Source organism: Brachyhypopomus gauderio, chromosome 10 (assembly GCF_052324685.1).
Source record: "Brachyhypopomus gauderio isolate BG-103 chromosome 10, BGAUD_0.2, whole genome shotgun sequence".
Lineage (NCBI taxonomy): Eukaryota > Metazoa > Chordata > Actinopteri > Gymnotiformes > Hypopomidae > Brachyhypopomus > Brachyhypopomus gauderio.
The window spans coordinates 6,177,969-6,204,539 of NC_135220.1; the positions used below are offsets into that span (position 1 = coordinate 6,177,969).

General features: G+C 41.6%; 2 protein-coding genes across 5 annotated transcripts; both read left to right on the plus strand.

The window, feature by feature from the left end:
* The first annotated feature begins 552 nt into the window (after nt 1–552).
* On the plus strand, nt 553–13,028 carry LOC143525285 (uncharacterized). Of its 2 annotated transcripts, XM_077019006.1 has the most exons (24): nt 553–1,022; nt 1,552–1,686; nt 1,975–2,067; nt 2,441–2,605; nt 3,497–3,634; nt 3,841–4,017; nt 4,788–4,952; nt 5,226–5,291; nt 5,461–5,578; nt 5,776–5,881; nt 6,189–6,424; nt 6,911–7,036; nt 7,165–7,291; nt 7,642–7,810; nt 7,896–8,123; nt 8,288–8,382; nt 8,727–8,777; nt 9,044–9,422; nt 9,534–9,710; nt 10,034–10,145; nt 10,523–10,616; nt 10,805–10,976; nt 11,784–11,868; nt 12,213–13,028. In XM_077019006.1, exons 1-20 carry the CDS (start codon nt 935–937, stop codon nt 10,138–10,140), a joined length of 2,946 nt encoding a protein of 981 aa, XP_076875121.1. In that variant the 5' UTR covers nt 553–934; the 3' UTR covers nt 10,141–10,145; nt 10,523–10,616; nt 10,805–10,976; nt 11,784–11,868; nt 12,213–13,028. The 2 variants fall into 2 exon arrangements, with proteins under 2 accessions (XP_076875121.1, XP_076875122.1); XM_077019007.1 differs by lacking the exon at nt 553–1,022 and having other exon boundaries at nt 1,557–1,871.
* Nucleotides 13,029–13,987: 959 nt separating this feature from the next.
* On the plus strand, nt 13,988–26,333 carry LOC143525286 (uncharacterized). Of its 3 annotated transcripts, none has more exons than XM_077019009.1 (25): nt 13,988–14,457; nt 14,987–15,121; nt 15,208–15,306; nt 15,410–15,502; nt 15,876–16,040; nt 16,932–17,069; nt 17,276–17,452; nt 18,223–18,387; nt 18,659–18,724; nt 18,894–19,011; nt 19,209–19,314; nt 19,494–19,729; nt 20,215–20,340; nt 20,469–20,595; nt 20,946–21,114; nt 21,200–21,427; nt 21,592–21,686; nt 22,031–22,081; nt 22,345–22,723; nt 22,835–23,011; nt 23,335–23,446; nt 23,826–23,919; nt 24,110–24,281; nt 25,089–25,173; nt 25,518–26,333. In XM_077019009.1, the coding sequence occupies exons 1-21, from the start codon at nt 14,370–14,372 to the stop codon at nt 23,439–23,441; spliced, it is 3,045 nt and encodes a 1,014-aa protein (XP_076875124.1). In that variant the 5' UTR covers nt 13,988–14,369; the 3' UTR covers nt 23,442–23,446; nt 23,826–23,919; nt 24,110–24,281; nt 25,089–25,173; nt 25,518–26,333. The 3 variants fall into 3 exon arrangements, with proteins under 3 accessions (XP_076875124.1, XP_076875125.1, XP_076875126.1); XM_077019010.1 differs by having other exon boundaries at nt 20,949–21,114; XM_077019011.1 differs by lacking the exon at nt 15,208–15,306.
* Nucleotides 26,334–26,571: the final 238 nt, after the last annotated feature.

Here is a 26,571-nt window from a genome sequence, read left to right on the forward strand (position 1 = left end):
TACTTCTTTGAATGGTGTATTTTTAGGCACACTGAAACAGCATATATAATTTACTATAGCTATAAATTATTATACATCTAAGCATTCCTGCTTTTAACCTAGTAATGGTGATTATGTGTATAATTTTATGCAATGTATGATTTTTTAAAAATAGTTTGTCACTTGTACTACATCCCTATCCCACTAGTGGGCAGTATTTGACAGTGAGTTGTGTTGAGACCAGAGTGAGACCGTATGTACTCTCAGAGGGCCTAAAAATATTCTTAAAACATAAATATATATAAAATAATTTATCCAAATTTATTTTATCTACTTACAGTTTGGCAATCGACATCTAAACAATGACAAAAATATAAGGAAATACATTATTCAACCGTGTCTATTCAATCTGTGTTGGAAGGTGAGGGGTTAAGTGGAAGCCTGTGAGCCTGTGTCTCCCCCTATCAGGACTGTGATGCCCGCTGTTCGTTTACAGACAGCAAAATTGACCAATCATGTCTTCCCTCTTAGTGGGCGGGCTTAACTGTATGATAATTTCCGCCCGCTGTTGAAACGCAGCTGTCGTTAGCGTACCACCGCTAGCTAGTTTCAATTCATTCCTTTGATGTATATATATAATATATACGGTCTCTGGTATGAACCCTTTGGGTACAAGCCAGGCGGCATCAGGTTATTGTAGCAGTCTGGCTGATTTGGTGTTTTGGTTAGAAAAACTGGAAATTGTGATATCACGTGCTACTCAACTTTGGAATGTTTGGTTTAGAATGTTTGGTTGGGAAGGTGGAATGTTTGGATTCAGTTTTGATGCTGAAAAGCTCAGAACAAGTCGAAAGACATTTTGCTCTGTGAATTACAATACATACAAATCTAACAAATCTTTCTATTTCTTCTATATCTTTCTGTCTTTCTATTCTTTCTATTTTTCAGGTGGAGAATGAGTTTTTTCCCCAGGAGAACCGACCAGCCTAGGCCTAGGCAGGAACAGAACCACTTCATATACACACCAGGTTTTACCACTCATGGTGAGAAAAATACATTTTCATATATACTGTACATAATTTTATACTTCTATGTAAGACAGTATATTAATTCTTATGAGTATGGATTTCCATAGGCTTATTCATAATAATTAAAAGTTAAATATGTATACACATTTATATAGTAGGTTTCTAAGGTTCAGAAAAATAACCTGTATATTTATTCTACAGATGACTGTCAAGCTCTTTATTTCATGTGTACAGGATAATATAATTAATGGAGCATGGGTTATTTCTTTGATTTCTTTGACTCAGCACAATTTTCACAAATCCCACCATGTTAACATTGTCCATGTGGCCATGGAAAAAGCAAATAAAAATAAACATTTTTAAAAAGAAACAGATTTCTAACATGACCTCACAAATTCTTAAGCATTCTCCCCACATTCTAATGACATCACATGGCACCATAGCCCTTGTTATAATCACTTGTTCATTGGGAAACACTTACAAGGCATTTGAGCCTCACTGGGAGGCGTGCTGGGTTTCACTTTACCTGCTGTGGGATTTTCAGGTGTGCCCTACAACCCCCAAGCGACAGTGATCCACACGGATCCCTGTGGACCAGCACCCTTCCCTCACGGAAGTACGGCGGGACCCTCAGATGTCGGCTATGTTAACATGCCTGTAGAAGGACCACTCCTCACTGGTACTGTGTAACACTGAAGATTACATGCGTATTCAACAAACCAAATAACCATGCATGATGAAGTATTTATTACATTTGTTTGTAAGGTCTGGCAGAGGTGCAGAACCATCAGCTTTCTGCACATGACCTGACCAGTAAAACATCAGTTTTATCAGAAAATATGACATCACATATTCTTCAACATTGTAATGAATTCACATGGCACTGTAGCCCTTCTTATAAACCTGATGATCTTAACAGTACATGCTCATGCTTCCTCTGTGCCCTGCGTTGGTGTTTTGCATTTAGGCCCTGACATGGAGAGGCAGAGACACCTTGCTCAGCCCCATGTTCAAGGCAAGGTTCTGAGGCAGATGGATCCAGTCTACCTCCAGCCTGCTGGTGGGTTCTTCATCGATAACTGTCTTCTTTCATATAGACATTGATAAGATATTTTTACTAGGCACGCGGACTGTTTTTACAAACATTTGTGAATGGGTCACTCTCAGGAGCTCAGTGAATTCCAGCGTGGAACTGTGACAGTATGCCACCTGTGCAGTAAATCCAGTCGTGAAATTTCCTCGCTCCTAAAATTCGACAGTCAGCTGTATTATAAGGAAATGGAAGTGTTTGCGATTAACAGCAACTCAGCCACTTGCTTGAATCATATTTCAGTGGCACTTTCAGATAAAGAAACATATGCAACGTAGTACTAAGGCACTGAGAAATGTTATGGTGAGGTCATTTCTGCTAATGGCCTTATTCGCCCATGCAGGTGAAGTTGGCTCCAGCAGGTGTCCCCCACTGCCTGTGCTCACTTCACGCACGACAGTCACCTCGTCAGGACTGATGAGGCCTTCTCCACCCACCTTCACAAGGTTGCCTCCACTCCCCAAACCTGCTGGTCGAGAGCCTCTCCGTGCCTTCAGGCCTGCCAAAGGTGAGCTCACTCTTTTGCTCTCCTGGAAATGGCATCCAAACCATTTGTTGCAGCAACAAAAAAAGTAAAAAAAAAATATTTAAAAAGTAAAAACTGCTTTGAAAACCCTATAGGGGAGACCGGGTATAGTTGTAACATGGGGAGAGTTGTAACACCATCAGTTCACTCATCTGCTAGGCGGTTGTGTTTAGTATAAGGTGATAATGCTTCGAATCATTGTTATACCAGCATAGTATAATACTGATAATACATGTATATGGATTACAGATGTCATTTATCACTATTTTAGTACACCCCCAAACAATCTAAACAAAACATTGTCGTGCTGCTTTGCTGGCTTCTGATACCTCATCTGGACTGCTGCTAAAGCGTATATCTATTAATCTTTGTAATCTATATAACATGGCTTCTTTAAGTATTGGGTATCACCTGGCCAGCGTCAAGCAGCAGCAGTCTGTGTGATATAAGGAGTTTGTGCTTTGTACCTACTTCTGTTGGCAAGGGCAATGTGAGCTTACAAGCAAGACTAGACTTGAAAGTTTTATTGCAGTCAGTTGATTGTGCCAGCACCCCACTCCCCAGGCCTGCGCTGTTCCGATCCAGAGCTTTCCAGAACTCTCCCATAGCCACTTTTGCTCCTCACTGCCATCTGCAGATTTGATTATGAATAAAAGTTTTCTTAAATGTTATTCAAATTGCTCCTATTCATTAGCACATTTCATTTATCCACTTAATGCTACTCTTGATATACATTTGAGCCATGCCAAAATATCGATTATTATAATCTACTATTGTTATTTAAAATGCAGTATGATCTGCAGGTCTTAATTTCATATGCTGGTCTGAAGATTGAACGTGTCCTCTACAGTTCTGCCTGTGTTTCATGTCCAGGTTCAGTGGAGCCTCCCCAGCTCCAATCTCCAGGGTGGAAGAGAGAGAGAGTGGGGAGACTTCACCGGAGCGGCAGACATCTTCAACCCTTGCTTCCAGACATATTCGAAGCAGCTAACCCCAGTGATGCTGGCAGAGGTGACTTATTGATGTTGGCTTTACTTTATATGTCATTGAAATACCTGTACAAAATGTAGAATTTATAATGTTGCGTAATTTGTTTTGTGTTAAAATATTGCTAAATACGATATTTGGGAACAAGGAGATCAGTTAGTCAGAAACTTCACTCAGGTGTCAAGTGAACGGAGCTAAACTCATGATCATGGATGCCCTTTCCCATGCAGGTTTGCCCAAATCCAGCCGCTTGCTGTCTGGGAACCCCCCTGGGTCTTTCCTACTGCCCTCCTACCCTCTGGCCACTCTTCCGGGAGTGCAGCTCACTCCCACTCTGCATCGTAGACGACACAAGCGAGACACGAGCCCTCTGCGCAGAGACCCGGGTCCGTGGAGGGACAGTACTGGTGAGCGCATGGCTACGTTGCTAAGAACGTGCTAGGCACACACAGTGAGGCATGGCCGGTTATTTGGGTGCCCGGTTAAGTTAAGTTCGTCTTGCACTAAGCTTGTCTTGCACTTGTTCCCACGTCAGTGGTAAAGTGATGAGCAGACCTAATTTTGTGGTGTCATACATACTACATGAATTTTATTTTAACCAAAAAATGTGCATATACTTGGATCATTTATAGTCACCACTTGTCAAATGTACAAAATACTCATACTGATGCTCTTCATCTGACATGATTTCACTCAGTAATGGAACAGTGTCTAGCAGAGGCGACATGTGCTAGCCATTAGCAGAGCTAGGCGGTACTGTAGTTTGGCGCTTCAGTATCTACCAGTATCAGAATTAAAATAATTTTGAATTGTGCCGAAATAATTAAATTGAATCAAATTGTATTTAAATGTAAGACTTCATGATGCAATAAACTAAAAGAATCACAACTAAGCTAAACTAAAACTGGGTCATACATTTACTGAAGCTCTGATAAATGTCTTCCTGCTTCTGGGCTCACGGATGCCCTGCTTTCAGTTCTTCAGTACTAATTCATTGTGCTGCCATTGCATGAATTGTAGCAAGATGCATATGAGATGTTGCCGTTCTCGGTCCATCTTGCTTGAATCATATTTCAGTGGCACTTTCAGATAAAGAAACATATGCAACGTAGTACTAAGGCACTGAGAAATGTTATGGTGAGGTAATTTCTGCTAATGGCCTTATTCGCCCATGCAGGTGAAGTTGGCTCCAGCAGGTGTCCCCCACTGCCTGTGCTCGCTTCACGCACGACAGTCACCTCGTCAGGACTGATGAGGCCTTCTCCGCCCACATTCACAAGGTTGCCTCCACTCCCCAAACCTTCTGGCCGAGAGCCTCTCCGTGCCTTCAGGCCTGCCAAAGGTGAGCTCACTCTTTTGCTCTCCTGGAAATTGCATCCAAAATCATTTGCTGCACCAACAACAACAACAAAAAAGTAAAAAAAGTATTAAAAGAGTAAAAACTGCTTTGAAAGCCCTATACTACAAACAAAAAGCCCCTGCTGATCCTCTTGTACATTGCTATGCCTGCACCCATGGACATGTTTTTCTGCACCATGAAGAAACCACTATGAAACCAGAAGTTATATTTGGGATTTTTGATGGAGTACGTGTTAATATGTATTGTGCTTTTCAGGATCTCAAGTGCAAAGCACCAGGGCAGTCCCTGCTGACGACATGTGTGAAGGAGTAGTTGGCAGAGGTTGGAATTGCTTTGCTGTTAACACTGCATTACACAACAATGTTTTATATCTAGTTCTCCATGTTGAATAATGTTTTGCAGTCAGTTTTCAAGCTGATTTGAACCAAAGTTGAGCTGGTAGCCCTAAAAGTCCTAGTCAGTTTGTTTGGGTTCTGGTATTCCTCTCTAGATGAACTCAAACCAGGAACTCCCAGGAAGGATCCCCATGAGCATCAGATTTTACAGCCCTTCTACAAACCAGACCTCGCTCTCGCTCAGAGCTTCAGACTGCTTAGCTCTGATGACTGGTAAGTCACACCTGCAAAATTCTGAAGCATTTGGCTAGGGCAGGTTAAACAGCAAGTCATTTATGGTGTTCTGCATATATGGTATGTATGCATGTATTTAGTGAAGTTTTTTCCTCTTTGTCCCTTTTCTTGTAGCATTTTTTACTTTCAGTAGCCGATGGTTACAGTGTGTGTCTATGTCCAATATCTTCATACAGGGAGAAGAAAATTGAAGGATTGATGTCAATCCGTAGATTGGCTCGGTATCACGCTGATGTGCTTGGCAGCAGGCTTCATGATGTCTGCATTGTTCTTATTCAAGAGGTAAGCCACTATATTTGCTGACTGTGTATCTGTCTTCTGAATTCTAAAATTGGCAGCCATCAGCATGTACACATTACAGGTGATGTTGCTGACAAACTCAAGTCAGAGTTAGCATAGTACTGTGAAATTCCTTTTTTATAAAAACATTTCTCATTTAATTGAAATTCAGATGGCATATCTAACTGTAATTAGTGATTAATGTATTTAGGCCTACATAACACATTGCAGTGGTGGATTATACTTATTAAGATGGCGGTGGCAGTGTTGGATGTGGCTGAAACGAGCTGGAACGTCGTCTTTCCTGCAGGTGCTGCACCTGCGCTCTGCAGTGTCCCGCATGGCGGTGGTGTCCTTGAGGGAGTTGTACTCCAGCCTGCAGAAAGGGATGGACCAGGAAGTGGAGGCTACAGCTAAGGTCCTCCTCCACAAAGCAGCGGAGTCCAATGGCTTCATCAGGCAGGACGTGGACACAGCTCTGGACAGCATGGTGCAGAACTGCACCCCCATTCGGAGCATGAACGCCCTTCTTGCTGGAGGACTCTGGTCAGTTAGCATGCAGTGAGCTTTAAACTGTGGCTTTCAGATAGCAACAACAGTAACAAGAAGCTAACACAACACTGATTATGGCTGCTGTTTTTACTTCTCCATTGTTCTTTCAAAATATTGCCACGACCTATATCAATATTTTTAGTTATTTATCCTCTTAAATATTTTTTTTTATTGAGTTCCATCTCCGCTCTGCTGATCCAAACTGCCCTTCACACCACTTAAAGAATAGGCTAGTTAGCTAGCTCACAGAGGACATACAAACATTTTCTGTTTAAAAAATACATATATACACTAACTGTTGCAAACTAAGCCATTGAATAGAATATGATCATTTGATTGTGCACGTAGATCATACTTAAGGGTATTAAGTTTCTTTATAGAAGCAAAAAGTTGTACTGTATACATTGATTGGATGGATTAATAGTTATTACCTTCTTTTTTTGAATGCCCTAATTTTTTTCCTTCTGTTTTCCTCAAAAGTCATCTGAATGCTGCAGTAAGAAAGTGTACTGCTCGGCACTTGGCTACTTTGGTAGAGAAGATTGGTGCAGAGCGAATTATTCCTGCAGTCTCCAAGTTGGCACAGGACTCTTCCCAAGAAACCAGGTTAGTATTGTGATCAGAACGAGAATTCTACAAAGCTTATTCAATTTCCCAGATAGTAATAGATGCTGTGAGTCATGGATCCCTCACTCTCGGTTCTCTCCTGTTTTGGGGTCTGTTCCTTGTCTCAGGCGCTTGGGCCGGCGTATGCTGCTGTTCCTGTCCTCCCACCACGACTTTGATAAGATGGTGGAAAAGTACATCCCTGCCAAAGACCTGGCAACCATCAGGGACACTGTCCTCACTCTGAAATCCAAGGTGGCGATTCATGTTTGGATACATGATGAGGATTTTTTATCCCTTTCAGCAACTATGCCCCATGTTTACTCACTAAACAAAGCTTATTCACAAAACTTCTAGGTGAAACAGACTGCAATAAAAAAACATCTAAACTGTCATGGTAGACATATATTGTAAACAAATAATAAAGTACAGGGCAGTGCGTGACACCACACATTGTATTTACAGTAGGGCATGCACAGTGGTTGAGCATGGTTCAAAATGAACCGGTTTGAAACCTTTGGGATAGAATCAAAGTATGAAGCAACATGTGGACTTCAATATCATCACTCCATGTTTTGTGGTGATTCGTACGTGTGTATTCCCAGAAGAGGACAAAGGTGTCTAGGATTCCAAGATATAAGATGCGTCAGCCTCGTCTGGAGCAGCAAGAAGCTCCAGCCGCACAGACGGATCGGCAGAACACGCAGCGAATGAAGCGCAGCCTTAGGCACACGGTGAGGGACGTGAGCCCAGACGACGCGGCACCTCTGAAAGGTAACGGCTGACCTCGGCAAACGCTCCCCTCCTGTTTCCTGAGAACTTTACCTTACCGCTTACCTATGAACCTCCTTCTCATCAGACCTGCAGCTGAACAGTAATGTTCCAGCCCAGACTAAGACCGATGTCCTCATGGATGATTTGCCCACGAGCCCCAGCAATGCACGCACCCCCAGAAGTCCCGTCAAAAGTTTGATTCCCCCGCTTCATCCCAGCCCCCCCACGGCTGTCCCTACTAAACACTTACTGCCACGACGCAGACGAGCTCCCAGTCTGATCAGAGCACGCCCGTCCCTTTCAAACAGTTCTGGTGAGTGTTGCCTGCTCTTCAGCTTCTACATGTGTGATCACTGCGCTTGCACGTAAATTGCTTTGCTGTTAACACTGCATTACACAACAATGTTTTAAATCTAGTTCTCCATGTTGAATAATGTTTTGCAGTTACAAGGATGTAACTTTTTTTGTTTCATGTAGTGAGCTTCACTTCACGTTACACTGCGGGACGTCTTCTGGGCACAGGAGGATTCGGCTCAGTGTATGCAGGAGTCCGCAAGGCTGATGGAAAACAGGTGAGCATCAGCACACAATACAAGAATGATTGTGGGACCTAATTTCTATTTTAGATTGTGATTAGAACTTTGAGCTATGAGTTTTCCCTAGAGATCCTTTGTTATTCACATGGCAATCAAGTGGTCAAGTCTAATGTACCTTGACCTTTTTCCACTTTTTGAACACAAAGATCCTGATTATACAATGTGATAAGCTTGGCAATCTGTGGATGAGTATTTATCAGACTCCAGATTTATGAGTTACCCGAGAAGCTGTGGCTACCATCTGAAAGCCCTTAGATATGTTAAATATACTGTCTGTTTTGTGTAAACAACTTCACTTCCTGTGTTTTTTATGTGACCAGATCGCCATTAAATTTGTGCCAAAGTATCACGCAGAAAGGTTCATCACTGTTGTAAGTCCAATACCTTTACTTATGTAATATTGCAACAATGTTTGGAACTTTTTAGATGGGTAAAACTGTAAAGGGACTATAAACGCAAAGCTGTTAATTTTCCATTCAGTGACTCCTCACAACACGAATGGAAAACAGTTCACATTTTAGATTCAGGTTTCATCTAATGATTGGTACCAATCCAGATCCCTTTCATGTTAACCTGCTAACCATAATTCCACTATAAATCTTCAAACCCATACTAACCAAGTCTTCCTTAATTTTAGCCCGGCAATACTCGCCGTCTCCCCTTAGAGGTGGCTTTAATGGAGATGGTGTGCAAGCCACCTCGTTGTGAGCATATTGTGGAGCTCCTAGAATGGTTTGAGTGCCACAAGTGCTTCATCTTGATTCTGGAGCGACCCGTCCCCTGCATAGACCTGTTTGACTTCTTGAACTTGCACCAACGCCAACTGCCTGAGCCACTGGCACGACGGATCATGCGTCAGGTGGTTCAGGCTGTCCTTCACTGCCATGACCGTGGAGTTCTGCATAGAGACATCAAGGGAAAGAACCTTCTGGTGAACCTGGACACCCTTGACGTCAAGTTGATCGACTTTGGCTGTGGCGATCTGCTTAAGACCGGACCCTACAGGCACTTTAGAGGTTATTCACCATAGGAATGAAATGTGCACCTCAAGTTAAAAAATGGGATCAAATTAGAGACTATTATAAACATTTTATTTTGTTATTGATGATTCTCTCTCGTTGTCTCAGGCACCATGGTATACAGCCCACCTGAATGGCAGGTTGACAGGACGTATGAGGGCCGTCAAGCCACCATCTGGAGTCTGGGTGTGCTCCTCTACAGTATTATCTGTGGACATCTGCCCTTTGAGAAGGTGGAGGACATTGTTGAGGCACACCTGTGCTTCAGTGGAAACCCATCCAGAGGTGAAAAGGCAGAAGCATCTTCAAGATAACTAGAAAGTCTAAATTGCAAAATGATCATTTATGTAATTATTTAATCTGGTAATGTAATACACAACCACAGATTGATAAAATGGACTAATGAAGAATGGAGAATTGGCAATACAACATTTTGTAACCGTCTTAAAATGATAAAAAGTTTTGTTCAGTCTTTTTTGTTAGTGATGGAGGTTTCTGTACAGTTCTGTCATTTATAAACTTTGAATAAGCCATTAGAACAGTCAGATCAGAAGTTTCAGATGGTAATTGATTTTCTTTCTCAACTAATCCCGTTGCTACACACACAGACTGCCGCCATCTGATAACATGGTGTCTTCAAAAGGACCCTGCAAAACGTCCTGTGCTCGAGGATGTTCTTGCACATGAGTGGTTTTTAGAAGGACTTCAGAACTAACTCAGGTTAGACAAGGAGTATAAATGGAACATGTTTGCATACATGATGAGGATTTTTTATCCCATTCAGCCACTATGCCCCATGTTTACTCACTAAACAAAGCTTATTCACAAAACCTTTAGGTGAAACAGACTGCAAAAAAAAACCATCTAAACTGTGATGGTAGACATATATTGTAAAAAAAATATTAAAGTACAGGGCAGTGCGTGGCACCATACATTGTATTTACAGTAGGGCATGCACAGTGTAGTCCCAGACCCAGTAGTTAAAGGACAGAGCATGGTTCAAAATGAACCGGCTTGAAACCTTTGGGATAGAACCAAAGTATGAAGCAACATGTGGACTTCAATATCATCACTCCATGATGTTGATGTGGCTTTAGGATCTGGGTGAGATGCCTCAGGATACACAGCTCGAGGCAGGCGCTCCATCCCAGCTGTGGAGTCATGCGTACCTCCTCCTCAGTTTGCCAGCAGGTGAATATTTAAAATCAAACAACAACAAAAATCAAAACAACAACAAAAAAGTGCATCCTGATTGGAACTGCTTTGATGTTTGCAATTTTGATGGTTTTGATGTTGGTTTAATTTGATTGCAGCCTTGTTCATTTTGTGTTTCAACACTATAACCCAATCCTTGTGTTTTCTCTCTTGTGTGTGTTCAGCAAAGACAGCAGCAGAGCACACATCCTTAGCATTGCAGACAAGACGGAGTACGTCAAGCAGCTCAAGGCCCTGCTGGGTTCAAAAGACTTCAGGGAGCGCATCAAGTGCATTGATCAGCTGGTGGTCGACTGCGAAGACAACCCATATATGGTCGTGGGCAACATGTTCCCGGTAACTCATTTGAACTGAATTGATTTTTAATGTTTTCAGCAGCTTTCAGAAGTGATCTGTATAGGGGGTCATACGTTGGAGAACATTAAATGCTGGCACATTTTAAATGCTGGCACATCACACTGCTCAGATGTGCCAGCACTGCTCAGAGACAACCTGGCCCAAGTGGTCTAGATCTTAGTCCCAGCTATAGTGGACAATCACCTCAACTCCAAGAATAACGCCATCTACATGGCAACAATAGATGCCATTCAAGCTCTCATCAATAACCTTGGTGGGTTCATTTCTCTCTTCACAAAACATCTTGAAGAACACATGCCACTGGGCTTTAGAAAAACAACAACAACAATGATTGTGTTCTGTTTTACCTTTGGGGAAAAGGTTCACACAAATCGGTAAAAGAATGTTCCTGCTCTTTGGCTAGATGTTTGTGGTGCAGATCAAATGGAAATTTCCTTTCATATTAAGGCACAGTCCAATGTAAAGAGAAAAAAAAAGACTGACAGGAGATCTTGCGTTATCTGACAGCAGATTGTTAAATAATGGAGTTTACAGTGGATGTGCTTAGGCTCTTTTGTTCTGCCTAATATGCACTCAAATAATTATGCATACGTGTTCCAAATGACCATTTGCAAACAGAGCTTTGTTCTCCTATCAGATACTGTTCATATATATTTAGTTAAAGTGTAACATTTTATGTGAATAATTAGTTGTTTTGATAAAGCAGGACACGTTTCTAAAAAGAATTACCATACTGTAAATATTGCTGAACTTGACCAACACTGTCCTTGATCTATCTTTTTTCAGATAACACTACTTCTTCAACTGTTTTGCACAAAGGCTCGATTTCTCAGTGGAAAAGCTAAAGTGGATCTTGTTGATAAAGTTGCAGGTAAGTATACAATATACAGTGTCTAATCTTTTGTGGTTGTGTATACAGAAATATTCTACAAATTCAAATACATTTATCAAAAAACAATTATTTCAGAAAGTCATTCCACTGATATGCTAAGAGATGCCAGAGATAAAAAAAAAGATAAAAGATTTACCAGAAATACTATAATTCCTATATTTATTAATAATATTTATAATATTGATAATAATCATTCCAGAGAGTTACCATAGTTACCAAATACTGTCACTTTAATTGAATTAAATCTTTCTAGGTTAAGAAAATGCTTCTGCAATAACCCAGTACTTTCCAGGGTTGATTTATTTATCTTGTTCTTTTTATAGAGCTGGTTAGGGAACTCTACCCCTGCAAGCCACAACTGGTTGAGCAGAAGGTGCTTCCTCTGCTCTGGTACCTCCTGGGGACCTCCAGCAACAGTGGTACAGTCCACGGGAGGGGTGGAAGCGTAAGGGGGGCCACTGTCCACCTATGCCAAGCCGCAAGAGCCTAAACGAGTTTGTGAAGAACCTCTCGATCAACTGAGAGCTGCCAGCCAGACCTCCAGACCAAAATAAACCCCAACATGGTTTCTACTTGAAGATGGAGATGTTTGTGCATTTCTTATTGTGCCTGCACTTTAAATGAAAGAGAGAGGAAGAAAGTCAAATTAGCAGAAAGCTAAATCATTCAACTCAGAAGTCCTTTTAAATAAGGAGCACAGATTTTAGCGAATCACATCAGGTTTAACATGCCTAGGAGCTCTGCTCTTTTTGCACTTTGAAATACTAACACTTATCATGATAACTGTTGTCATGGTGACTATAGATATATATTGTTCTATGATTGTTATTTTCTGTTGACATATCTATCATATATATGACCTCAGTGACCCCTTGTCTCATGCCGCTGTTTGCGTTCCGGCATTGTTTGATTTACAAATTAAGCACTGTATAGCTAATAAGTGTAATGGCAGATTTTGCAGACCGGCCTCAGGGAGGACTTCAGCACAACACTAAGTGCTTGTGGGTTATATTGAACATTTGTTCTTGCTTTTTGTGTTTGTTTTTGGGACTTTTGTGAGGGAAATTAAATGACAGTAATATTAGCTAAAGCATTTAAATCAACTCCAAACACTCAAATAATAAGAGAGATTTCCCACATCCTGTGTGTGTGCCCGCTAATGACACTATATGCAAGAGGACGTGCTGATGCTCCTACCTGAGGCTCACCATCTACACCAAAGAGACTGTGACTACTTGGCCGGGGAACAAGGACCTTAAACATTATCTGTAGAACCATCCTGCGCACCACGGACTTGTGCTAACGGGCCGCCCAATGGAGGATGGGTTCCCTTTTGAGTCTTGGTCCTCCCAAGGTTTCTTCCTAATCCCCACCACCATAGGGAGTTTTTCCTTGCCACTGTCGCCTTGGCTTGCTCATTAGGGACCCATACGATTGTAAAGCTGCTTTGTGACATGTACTGTGAAAGCTATATAAATAAATTTGACTTTGACTATACAACAAAAATAACTTCTATGTTTAATTTACAGTAGAACTATAATCCACATACTTCTTTGAATGGTGTATTTTTAGGCACACTGAAACAGCATATATAATTTACTATAGCTATAAATTATTATACATCTAAGCATTCCTGCTTTTAACCTAGTAATGGTGATTATGTGTATAATTTTATGCAATGTATGATTTTTTAAAAATAGTTTGTCACTTGTACTACATCCCTATCCCACTAGTGGGCAGTATTTGACAGTGAGTTGTGTTGAGACCAGAGTGAGACCGTATGTACTCTCGGAGGGCCTAAAAATATTCTTAAAACATAAATATATATAAAATAATTTATCCAAATTTATTTTATCTACTTACAGTTTGGCAATCGACATCTAAACAATGACAAAAATATAAGGAAATACATTATTCAACCGTGTCTATTCAATCTGTGTTGGAAGGTGAGGGGTTAAGTGGAAGCCTGTGAGCCTGTGTCTCCCCCTATCAGGACTGTGATGCCCGCTGTTCGTTTACAGACAGCAAAATTGACCAATCATGTCTTCCCTCTTAGTGGGCGGGCTTAACTGTATGATAATTTCCGCCCGCTGTTGAAACGCAGCTGTCGTTAGCGTACCACCGCTAGCTAGTTTCAATTCATTCCTTTGATGTATATATATAATATATACGGTCTCTGGTATGAACCCTTTGGGTACAAGCCAGGCGGCATCAGGTTATTGTAGCAGTCTGGCTGATTTGGTGTTTTGGTTAGAAAAACTGGAAATTGTGATATCACGTGCTACTCAACTTTGGAATGTTTGGTTTAGAATGTTTGGTTGGGAAGGTGGAATGTTTGGATTCAGTTTTGATGCTGAAAAGCTCAGAACAAGTCGAAAGACATTTTGCTCTGTGAATTACAATACATACAAATCTAACAAATCTTTCTATTTCTTCTATATCTTTCTGTCTTTCTATTCTTTCTATTTTTCAGGTGGAGAATGAGTTTTTTCCCCAGGAGAACCGACCAGCCTAGGCCTAGGCAGGAACAGAACCACTTCATATACACACCAGGTTTTACCACTCATGGTGAGAAAAATACATTTTCATATATACTGTACATAATTTTATACTTCTATGTAAGACAGTATATTAATTCTTATGAGTATGGATTTCCATAGGCTTATTCATAATAATTAAAAGTTAAATATGTATACACATTTATATAGTAGGTTTCTAAGGTTCAGAAAAATAACCTGTATATTTATTCTACAGATGACTGTCAAGCTCTTTATTTCATGTGTACAGGATAATATAATTAATGGAGCATGGGTTATTTCTTTGATTTCTTTGACTCAGCACAATTTTCATAAATCCCACCATGTTAACATTGTCCATGTGGCCATGGAAAAAGCAAATAAAAATAAACATTTTTAAAAAGAAACAGATTTCTAACATGACCTCACAAATTCTTAAGCATTCTCCCCACATTCTAATGACATCACATGGCACCATAGCCCTTGTTATAATCACTTGTTCATTGGGAAACACTTACAAGGCATTTGAGCCTCACTGAGAGGCGTGCTGGGTTTCACTTTACCTGCTGTGGGATTTTCAGGTGTGCCCTACAACCCCCAAGCGACAGTGATCCACACGGATCCCTGTGGACCAGCACCCTTCCCTCACGGAAGTACGGCGGGACCCTCAGATGTCGGCTATGTTAACATGCCTGTAGAAGGACCACTCCTCACTGGTACTGTGTAACACTGAAGATTACATGCGTATTCAACAAACCAAATAACCATGCATGATGAAGTATTTATTACATTTGTTTGTAAGGTCTGGCAGAGGTGCAGAACCATCAGCTTTCTGCACATGACCTGACCAGTAAAACATCAGTTTTATCAGAAAATATGACATCACATATTCTTCAACATTGTAATGAATTCACATGGCACTGTAGCCCTTCTTATAAACCTGATGATCTTAACAGTACATGCTCATGCTTCCTCTGTGCCCTGCGTTGGTGTTTTGCATTTAGGCCCTGACATGGAGAGGCAGAGACACCTTGCTCAGCCCCATGTTCAAGGCAAGGTTCTGAGGCAGATGGATCCAGTCTACCTCCAGCCTGCTGGTGGGTTCTTCATCGATAACTGTCTTCTTTCATATAGACATTGATAAGATATTTTTACTAGGCACGCGGACTGTTTTTACAAACATTTGTGAATGGGTCACTCTCAGGAGCTCAGTGAATTCCAGCGTGGAACTGTGACAGTATGCCACCTGTGCAATAAATCCAGTCGTGAAATTTCCTCGCTCCTAAAATTCGACAGTCAGCTGTATTATAAGGAAATGGAAGTGTTTGCGATTAACAGCAACTCAGCCACTTGCTTGAATCATATTTCAGTGGCACTTTCAGATAAAGAAACATATGCAACGTAGTACTAAGGCACTGAGAAATGTTATGGTGAGGTCATTTCTGCTAATGGCCTTATTCGCCCATGCAGGTGAAGTTGGCTCCAGCAGGTGTCCCCCACTGCCTGTGCTCACTTCACGCACGACAGTCACCTCGTCAGGACTGATGAGGCCTTCTCCACCCACCTTCACAAGGTTGCCTCCACTCCCCAAACCTGCTGGCCGAGAGCCTCTCCGTGCCTTCAGGCCTGCCAAAGGTGAGCTCACTCTTTTGCTCTCCTGGAAATGGCATCCAAACCGTTTGTTGCAGCAACAAAAAAAGTAAAAAAAAAATATTTAAAAAGTAAAAACTGCTTTGAAAACCCTATAGGGGAGACCGGGTATGGTTGTAACATGGGGAGAGTTGTAACACCATCAGTTCACTCATCTGCTAGGCGGTTGTGTTTAGTATAAGGTGATAATGCTTCGAATCATTGTTATACCAGCATAGTATAATACTAATAATACATGTATATGGATTACAGATGTCATTTATCACTATTTTAGTACACCCCCAAACAATCTAAACAAAACATTGTCATGCTGCTTTGCTGGCTTCTGATACCTCATCTGGACTGCTGCTAAAGCATATATCTATTAATCTTTGTAATCTATATAACATGGCTTCTTTAAGTATTGGGTATCACCTGGCCAGCGTCAAGCAGCAGCAGTCTGTGTGATATAAGGAGTTTGTGCTTTGTACCTACTTCTGTTGGCAAGGGCAATGTGAGCTTACAAGCAAGACTAGATTTGAAAGTTTTATTGCAGTCAGTTGATTGTGCCAGCACCCCACTCCCCAGGCCTGCGCTGTTCCGATCCAGAGCTTTCCAGAGCTCTCCCATAGCCACTTTTGCTCCTCACTGCCATCTGCAGATTTGATTATGAATAAAAGTTTTCTTAAATGTTATTCAAATTGCTCCTATTCATTAGCACATTTCGTTTATCCACTTAATGCTACTCTTGATATACATTTGAGCCATGCCAAAATATCGATTATCATAATCTATTATTGTTATTTAAAATGCAGTATGATCTGCAGGTCTTAATTTCATATGCTGGTCTGAAGATTGAACGTGTCCTCTACATTTCTGCCTGTGTTTCATGTCCAGGTTCAGTGGAGCCTCCCCAGCTCCACTCTCCAGGGTGGAAGAGAGAGAGAGTGGGGAGACTTCACCGGAGCGGCAGACATCTTCAACCCTTGCTTCCAGACATATTCGAAGCAGCTAACCCCAGTGATGCTGGCAGAGGTGACTTATTGATGTTGGCTTTACTTTATATGTCATTGAAATACCTGTACAAAATGTAGAATTTATAATGTTGCGTAATTTGTTTTGTGTTAAAATATTGCTAAATACGATATTTGGGAACAAGGAGATCAGTTAGTCAGAAACTTCACTCAGGTGTCAAGTGAACGGAGCTAAACTCATGATCATGGATGCCCTTTCCCATGCAGGTTTGCCCAAATCCAGCCGCTTGCTGTCTGGGAACCCCCCCGGGTCTTTCCTACTGCCCTCCTACCCTCTGGCCACTCTTCCGGGAGTGCAGCTCACTCCCACTCTGCATCGTAGACGACACAAGCGAGACACGAGCCCTCGGCGCAGAGACCCGAGCCCGTGGAGGGACAGTACTGGTGAGCGCATGGCTACGTTGCTAAGAACGTGCTAGGCACACACAGTGAGGCATGGCCGGTTATTTGGGTGCCCGGTTAAGTTAAGTTCGTCTTGCACTAAGCTTGTCTTGCACTTGTTCCCACGTCAGTGGTAAAGTGATGAGCAGACCTAATTTTGTGGTGTCATACATACTACATGAATTTTATTTTAACCAAAAAATGTGCATATACTTGGATCATTTATAGTCACCACTTGTCAAATGTACAAAATACTCATACTGATGCTCTTCATCTGACATGGTTTCACTCAGTAATGGAACAGTGTCTAGCAGAGGCGACATGTGCTAGCCATTAGCAGAGCTAGGCGGTACTGTAGTTTGGCGCTTCAGTATCTACCAGTATCAGAATTAAAATAATTTTGAATTGTGCCGAAATAATTAAATTGAATCAAATTGTATTTAAATGTAAGACTTCATGATGCAATAAACTAAAAGAATCACAACTAAGCTAAACTAAAACTGGGTCACACATTTACTGAAGCTCTGATAAATGTCTTCCTGCTTCTGGGCTCACGGATGCCCTGCTTTCAGTTCTTCAGTACTAATTCATTGTGCTGCCATTACATGAATTGTAGCAAGATGCATATGAGATGTTGCCGTTCTCGGTCCATCTTGCTTGAATCATATTTCAGTGGCACTTTCAGATAAAGAAACATATGCAACGTAGTACTAAGGCACTGAGAAATGTTATGGTGAGGTAATTTCTGCTAATGGCCTTATTCGCCCATGCAGGTGAAGTTGGCTCCAGCAGGTGTCCCCCACTGCCTGTGCTCGCTTCACGCACGACAGTCACCTCGTCAGGACTGATGAGGCCTTCTCCGCCCACATTCACAAGGTTGCCTCCACTCCCCAAACCTTCTGGCCGAGAGCCTCTCCGTGCCTTCAGGCCTGCCAAAGGTGAGCTCACTCTTTTGCTCTCCTGGAAATTGCATCCAAAATCATTTGCTGCACCAACAACAACAAAAAAAGTAAAAAAAGTATTAAAAGAGTAAAAACTGCTTTGAAAGCCCTATACTACAAACAAAAAGCCCCTGCTGATCCTCTTGTACATTGCTATGCCTGCACCCATGGACATGTTTTTCTGCACCATGAAGAAACCACTATGAAACCAGAAGTTATATTTGGGATTTTTGATGGAGTACGTGTTAATATGTATTGTGCTTTTCAGGATCTCAAGTGCAAAGCACCAGGGCAGTCCCTGCTGACGACATGTGTGAAGGAGTAGTTGGCAGAGGTTGGAATTGCTTTGCTGTTAACACTGCATTACACAACAATGTTTTATATCTAGTTCTCCATGTTGAATAATGTTTTGCAGTCAGTTTTCAAGCTGATTTGAACCAAAGTTGAGCTGGTAGCCCTAAAAGTCCTAGTCAGTTTGTTTGGGTTCTGGTATTCCTCTCTAGATGAACTCAAACCAGGAACACCCAGGGAGGATCCCCATGAGCATCAGATTTTACAGCCCTTCTACAAACCAGACCTCGCTCTCGCTCAGAGCTTCAGACTGCTTAGCTCTGATGACTGGTAAGTCACACCTGCAAAATTCTGAAGCATTTGGCTAGGGCAGGTTAAACAGCAAGTCATTTATGGTGTTCTGCATATATGGTATGTATGCATGTATTTAGTGAAGTTTTTTCCTCTTTGTCCCTTTTCTTGTAGCATTTTTTACTTTCAGTAGCCGATGGTTACAGTGTGTGTCTATGTCCAATATCTTCATACAGGGAGAAGAAAATTGAAGGATTGATGTCAATCCATAGATTGGCTCGGTATCACGCTGATGTGCTTGGCAGCAGGCTTCATGATGTCTGCATTGTTCTTATTCAAGAGGTAAGCCACTATATTTGCTGACTGTGTATCTGTAAATTCAGATGGCATATCTAACTGTAATTAGTGATTAAGGTATTTAGGCCTACATAACACATTGCAGTGGTGGATTATACTTATTAAGATGGCGGTGGCAGTGTTGGATGTGGCTGAAACGAGCTGGAACGTCGTCTTTCCTGCAGGTGCTGCACCTGTGCTCTGCAGTGTCCCGCATGGCGGTGGTGTCCTTGAGGGAGTTGTACTCCAGCCTGCAGAAAGGGATGGACCAGGAAGTGGAGGCTACAGCTAAGGTCCTCCTCCACAAAGCAGCGGAGGCCAATGGCTTCATCAGGCAGGACGTGGACACAGCTCTGGACAGCATGGTGCAGAACTGCACCCCCATTCGGAGCATGAACGCCCTTCTTGCTGGAGGACTCTGGTCAGTTAGCATGCAGTGAGCTTTAAACTGTGGCTTTCAGATAGCAACAACAGTCACAAGAAGCTAACACAACACTGATTATGGCTGCTGTTTTTACTTCTCCATTGTTCTTTCAAAATATTGCCACGACCTATATCAATATTTTTAGTTATTTATCCTCTTAAATATTTTTTTTATTGAGTTCCATCTCCGCTCTGCTGATCCAAACTGCCCTTCACACCACTTAAAGAATAGGCTAGTTAGCTAGCTCACAGAGGACATACAAACATTTTCTGTTTAAAAAATACATATATACACTAACTGTTGCAAACTAAGCCATTGAATAGAATATGATCATTTGATTGTGCACGTAGATCATACATAAGGGCATTAAGTTTCTTTATAGAAGCAAAAAGTTGTACTGTATACATTGATTGGATGGATTAATAGTTATTACCTTCTTTTTTTGAATGCCCTAATTTTTTTCCTTCTGTTTTCCTCAAAAGTCATCTGAATGCTGCAGTAAGAAAGTGTACTGCTCGGCACTTGGCTACTTTGGTAGAGAAGATTGGTGCAGAGCGAATTATTCCTGCAGTCTCCAAGTTGGCACAGGACTCTTCCCAAGAAACCAGGTTAGTATTGTGATCAGAACGAGAATTCTACAAAGCTTATTCAATTTCCCAGATAGTAATAGATGCTGTGAGTCATGGATCCCTCACTCTCGGTTCTCTCCTGTTTTGGGGTCTGTTCCTTGTCTCAGGCGCTTGGGCCGGCGTATGCTGCTGTTCCTGTCCTCCCACCACGACTTTGATAAGATGGTGGAAAAGTACATCCCTGCCAAAGACCTGGCAACCATCAGGGACACTGTCCTCACTCTGAAATCCAAGGTGGCGATTCATGTTTGGATACATGATGAGGATTTTTTATCCCTTTCAGCAACTATGCCCCATGTTTACTCACTAAACAAAGCTTATTCACAAAACTTCTAGGTGAAACAGACTGCAATAAAAAAACATCTAAACTGTCATGGTAGACGTATATTGTAAACAAATAATAAAGTACAGGGCAGTGCGTGACATCACACATTGTATTTACAGTAGGACATGCACAGTGGTTGAGCATGGTTCAAAATGAACCGGTTTGAAACCTTTGGGATAGAATCAAAGTATGAAGCAACATGTGGACTTCAATATCATCACTCCATGTTTTGTGGTGATTCGTACGTGTGTATTCCCAGAAGAGGACAAAGGTGTCTAGGATTCCAAGATATAAGATGCGTCAGCCTCGTCTGGAGCAGCAAGAAGCTCCAGCCGCACAGACGGATCGGCAGAACACGCAGCGAATGAAGCGCAGCCTTAGGCACACGGTGAAGGACGTGAGCCCAGACGACGCGGCACCTCTGAAAGGTAACGGCTGACCTCGGCAAACGCTCCCCTCCTGTTTCCTGAGAACTTTACCTTACCGCTTACCTATGAACCTCCTTCTCATCAGACCTGCAGCTGAACAGTAATGTTCCAGCCCAGACTAAGACCGATGTCCTCATGGATGATTTGCCCACGAGCCCCAGCAATGCACGCACCCCCAGAAGTCCCGTCAAAAGTTTGATTCCCCCGCTTCATCCCAGCCCCACCACGGCTGTCCCTACTAAACACTTACTGCCACGACGCAGACGAGCTCCCAGCCTGATCAGAGCACGCCCGTCCCTTTCAAACAGTTCTGGTGAGTGTTGTCTGCTCTTCAGCTTCTACATGTGTGATCACTGCGCTTGCACGTAAATTGCTTTGCTGTTAACACTGCATTACACAACAATGTTTTAAATCTAGTTCTCCATGTTGAATAATGTTTTGCAGTTACAAGGATGTAACTTTTTTTGTTTCATGTAGTGAGCTTCACTTCACGTTACACTGCGGGACGTCTTCTGGGCACAGGAGGATTCGGCTCAGTGTATGCAGGAGTCCGCAAGGCTGATGGAAAACAGGTGAGCATCAGCACACAATACAAGAATGATTGTGGGACCTAATTTCTATTTTAGATTGTGATTAGAACTTTGAGCTATGAGTTTTCCCTAGAGATCCATTGTTATTCACATGGCAATCAAGTGGTCAAGTCTAATGTACCTTGACCTTTTTCCACTTTTTGAACACAAAGATCCTGATTATACAATGTGATAAGCTTGGTAATCTGTGGATGAGTATTTATCAGACTCCAGATTTATGAGTTACCCGAGAAGCTGTGGCTACCATCTGAAAGCCCTTAGATATGTTAAATATACTGTCTGTTTTGTGTAAATAACTTCACTTCCTGTGTTTTTTATGTGACCAGATCGCCATTAAATTTGTGCCAAAGTGTCACGCAGAAAGGTTCATCACTGTTGTAAGTCCAATACCTTTACTTATGTAATATTGCAACAATGTTTGGAACTTTTTAGATGGGTAAAACTGTAAAGGGACTATAAACGCAAAGCTGTTAATTTTCCATTCAGTGACTCACAACACGAATGGAAAACAGTTCACATTTTAGATTCAGGTTTCATCTAATGATTGGTACCAATCCAGATCCCTTTCATGTTAACCTGCTAACCATAATTCCACTATAAAACTTCAAACCCATACTAACCAAGTCTTCCTTAATTTTAGCCCGGCAATACTCGCCGTCTCCCCTTAGAGGTGGCTTTAATGGAGATGGTGTGCAAGCCACCTCGTTGTGAGCATATTGTGGAGCTCCTAGAATGGTTTGAGTGCCACAAGTGCTTCATCTTGATTCTGGAGCGACCCGTCCCCTGCATAGACCTGTTTGACTTCTTGAACTTGCACCAACGCCAACTGCCTGAGCCACTGGCACGACGGATCATGCGTCAGGTGGTTCAGGCTGTCCTTCACTGCCATGACCGTGGAGTTCTGCATAGAGACATCAAGGGAAAGAACCTTCTGGTGAACCTGGACACCCTTGACGTCAAGTTGATCGACTTTGGCTGTGGCGATCTGCTTAAGACCGGACCCTACAGGCACTTTAGAGGTTATTCACCATAGGAATGAAATGTGCACCTCAAGTTAAAAAATGGGATCAAATTAGAGACTATTATAAACTTTTTATTTTGTTACTGATGATTCTCTCTCGTTGTCTCAGGCACCATGGTATACAGCCCACCTGAATGGCAGGTTGACAGGACGTATGAGGGCCGTCAAGCCACCATCTGGAGTCTGGGTGTGCTCCTCTACAGTATTATCTGTGGACATCTGCCCTTTGAGAAGGTGGAGGACATTGTTGAGGCTCACCTGTGCTTCAGTGGAAACCCATCCAGAGGTGAAAAGGCAGAAGCATCTTCAAGATAACTAGAAAGTCTAAATTGCAAAATGATCATTTATGTAATTATTTAATCTGGTAATGTAATACACAACCACAGATTGATAAAATGGACTAATGAAGAATGGAGAATTGGCAATACAACATTTTGTAACCATCTTAAAATGATAAAAAGTTTTGTTCAGTCTTTTTTGTTAGTGATGGAGGTTTCTGTACAGTTCTGTCATTTATAAACTTTGAATAAGCCATTAGAACAGTCAGATCAGAAGTTTCAGATGGTAATTGATTTTCTTTCTCAACTAATCCCGTTGCTACACACACAGACTGCCGCCATCTGATAACATGGTGTCTTCAAAAGGACCCTGAAAAACGTCCTGTGCTCGAGGATGTTCTTACACATGAGTGGTTTTTAGAAGGACTTCAGAACTAACTCAGGTTAGACAAGGAGTATAAATGGAACATGTTTGCATACACGATGAGGATTTTTTATCCCATTCAGCCACTATGCCCCATGTTTACTCACTAAACAAAGCTTATTCACAAAACCTTTAGGTGAAACAGACTGCAAAAAAAAAAAACCATCTAAACTGTGATGGTAGACATATATTGTAAAAAAATATTAAAGTACAGGGCAGTGCGTGGCACCATACATTGTATTTACAGTAGGGCATGTACAGTGTAGTCCCAGACCCAGTAGTTAAAGGACAGAGCATGGTTCAAAATGAACCGGCTTGAAACCTTTGGGATATAACCAAAGTATGAAGCAACATGTGGACTTCAATATCATCACTCCATGATGTTGATGTGGCTTTAGGATCTGGGTGAGATGCCTCAGGATACACAGCTCGAGGCAGGCGCTCCATCCCAGCTGTGGAGTCATGCGTACCTCCTCCTCAGTTTGCCAGCAGGTGAATATTTAAAATCAAACAACAACAAAAATCAAAACAACAACAAAAAAGTGCATCCTGATTGGAACTGCTTTGATGTTTGCAATTTTGATGGTTTTGATGTTGGTTTAATTTGATTGCATTGCCTTGTTCATTTTCTGTTTCGACACTATAACCCAATCCTTGTGTTTTCTCTCTTGTGTGTGTTCAGCAAAGACAGCAGCAGAGCACACATTCTTAGCATTGCAGACAAGACGGAGTACGTCAAGCAGCTCAAGGCCCTGCTGGGTTCAAAAGACTTCAGGGAGCGCATCAAGTGCATTGATCAGCTGGTGGTCGACTGCGAAGACAACCCATATATGGTCGTGGGCAACATGTTCCCGGTAACTCATTTGAACTGAATAGATTTTTAATGTTTTCAGCAGCTTTCAGAAGTGATCTGTATAGGGGGTCATACGTTGGAGAACATTAAATGCTGGCACATTTTAAATGCTGGCACATCACACTGCTCAGATGTGCCAGCACTGCTCAGAGACAACCTGGCCCAAGTGGTCTAGATCTTAGTCCCAGCTATAGTGGACAATCACCTCAACTCCAAGAATAACGCCATCTACATGGCAACAATAGGTGCCATTCAAGCTCTCATCAATAACCTTGGTGGGTTCATTTCTCTCTTCACAAAACATCTTGAAGAACACATGCCACTGGGCTTTAGAAAAACAACAACAACAATGATTGTGTTCTGTTTTACCTTTGGGGAAAAGGTTCACACAAATCGGTAAAAGAATGTTCCTGCTCTTTGGCTAGATGTTTGTGGTGCAGATCAAATGGAAATTTCCTTTCATATTAAGGCACAGTCCAATATAAAGAGAAAAAAAAAGACTGACAGGAGATCTTGCGTTATCTGACAGCAGATTGTTAAATAATGGAGTTTACAGTGGATGTGCTTAGGCTCTTTTGTTCTGCCTAATATGCACTCAAATAATTATGCATATGTGTTCCAAATGACCATTTGCAAACAGAGCTTTGTTCTCCTATCAGATACTGTTCATATATATTTAGTTAAAGTGTAACATTTTATGTGAATAATTAGTTGTTTTGATAAAGCAGGACACGTTTCTAAAAAGAATTACCATACTGTAAATATTGCTGAACTTGACCAACACTGTCCTTGATCTATCTTTTTTCAGATAACACTACTTCTTCAACTGTTTTGCACAAAGGCTCGATTTCTCAGTGGAAAAGCTAAAGTGGATCTTGTTGATAAAGTTGCAGGTAAGTATACAATATACAGTGTCTAATCTTTTGTGGTTGTGTATACAGAAATATTCTACAAATTCAAATACATTTATCAAAAAACAATTATTTCAGAAAGTCATTCCACTGATATGCTAAGAGATGCCAGAGATAAAAAAAAAGATAAAAGATTTACCAGAAATACTATAATTCCTATATTTATTAATAATATTTATAATATTGATAATAATCATTCCAGAGAGTTACCATAGTTACCAAATACTGTCACTTTAATTGAATTAAATCTTTCTAGGTTAAGAAAATGCTTCTGCAATAACCCAGTACTTTCCAGGGTTGATTTATTTATCTTGTTCTTTTTATAGAGCTGGTTAGGGAACTCTACCCCTGCAAGCCACAACTGGTTGAGCAGAAGGTGCTTCCTCTGCTCTGGTACCTCCTGGGGACCTCCAGCAACAGTGGTACAGTCCACGGGAGGGGTGGAAGCGTAAGGGGGGCCACTGTCCACCTATGCCAAGCCGCAAGAGCCTAAACGAGTTTGTGAAGAACCTCTCGATCAACTGAGAGCTGCCAGCCAGACCTCCAGACCAAAATAAACCCCAACATGGTTTCTACTTGAAGATGGAGATGTTTGTGCATTTCTTATTGTGCCTGCACTTTAAATGAAAGAGAGAGGAAGAAAGTCAAATTAGCAGAAAGCTAAATCATTCAACTCAGAAGTCCTTTTAAATAAGGAGCACAGATTTTAGCGAATCACATCAGGTTTAACATGCCTAGGAGCTCTGCTCTTTTTGCACTTTGAAATACTAACACTTATCATGATAACTGTTGTCATGGTGACTATAGATATATATTGTTCTATGATTGTTATTTTCTGTTGACATATCTATCATATATATGACCTCAGTGACCCCTTGTCTCATGCCGCTGTTTGCGTTCCGGCATTGTTTGATTTACAAATTAAGCACTGTATAGCTAATAAGTGTAATGGCAGATTTTGCAGACCGGCCTCAGGGAGGACTTCAGCACAACACTAAGTGCTTGTGGGTTATATTGAACATTTGTTCTTGCTTTTTGTGTTTGTTTTTGGGACTTTTGTGAGGGAAATTAAATGACAGTAATATTAGCTAAAGCATTTAAATCAACTCCAAACACTCAAATAATAAGAGAGATTTCCCACATCCTGTGTGTGTGCCCGCTAATGACACTATATGCAAGAGGACGTGCTGATGCTCCTACCTGAGGCTCACCATCTACACCAAAGAGACTGTGACTACTTGGCCGGGGAACAAGGACCTTAAACATTATCTGTAGAACCATCCTGCGCACCACGGACTTGTGCTAACGGGCCGCCCAATGGAGGATGGGTTCCCTTTTGAGTCTTGGTCCTCCCAAGGTTTCTTCCTAATCCCCACCACC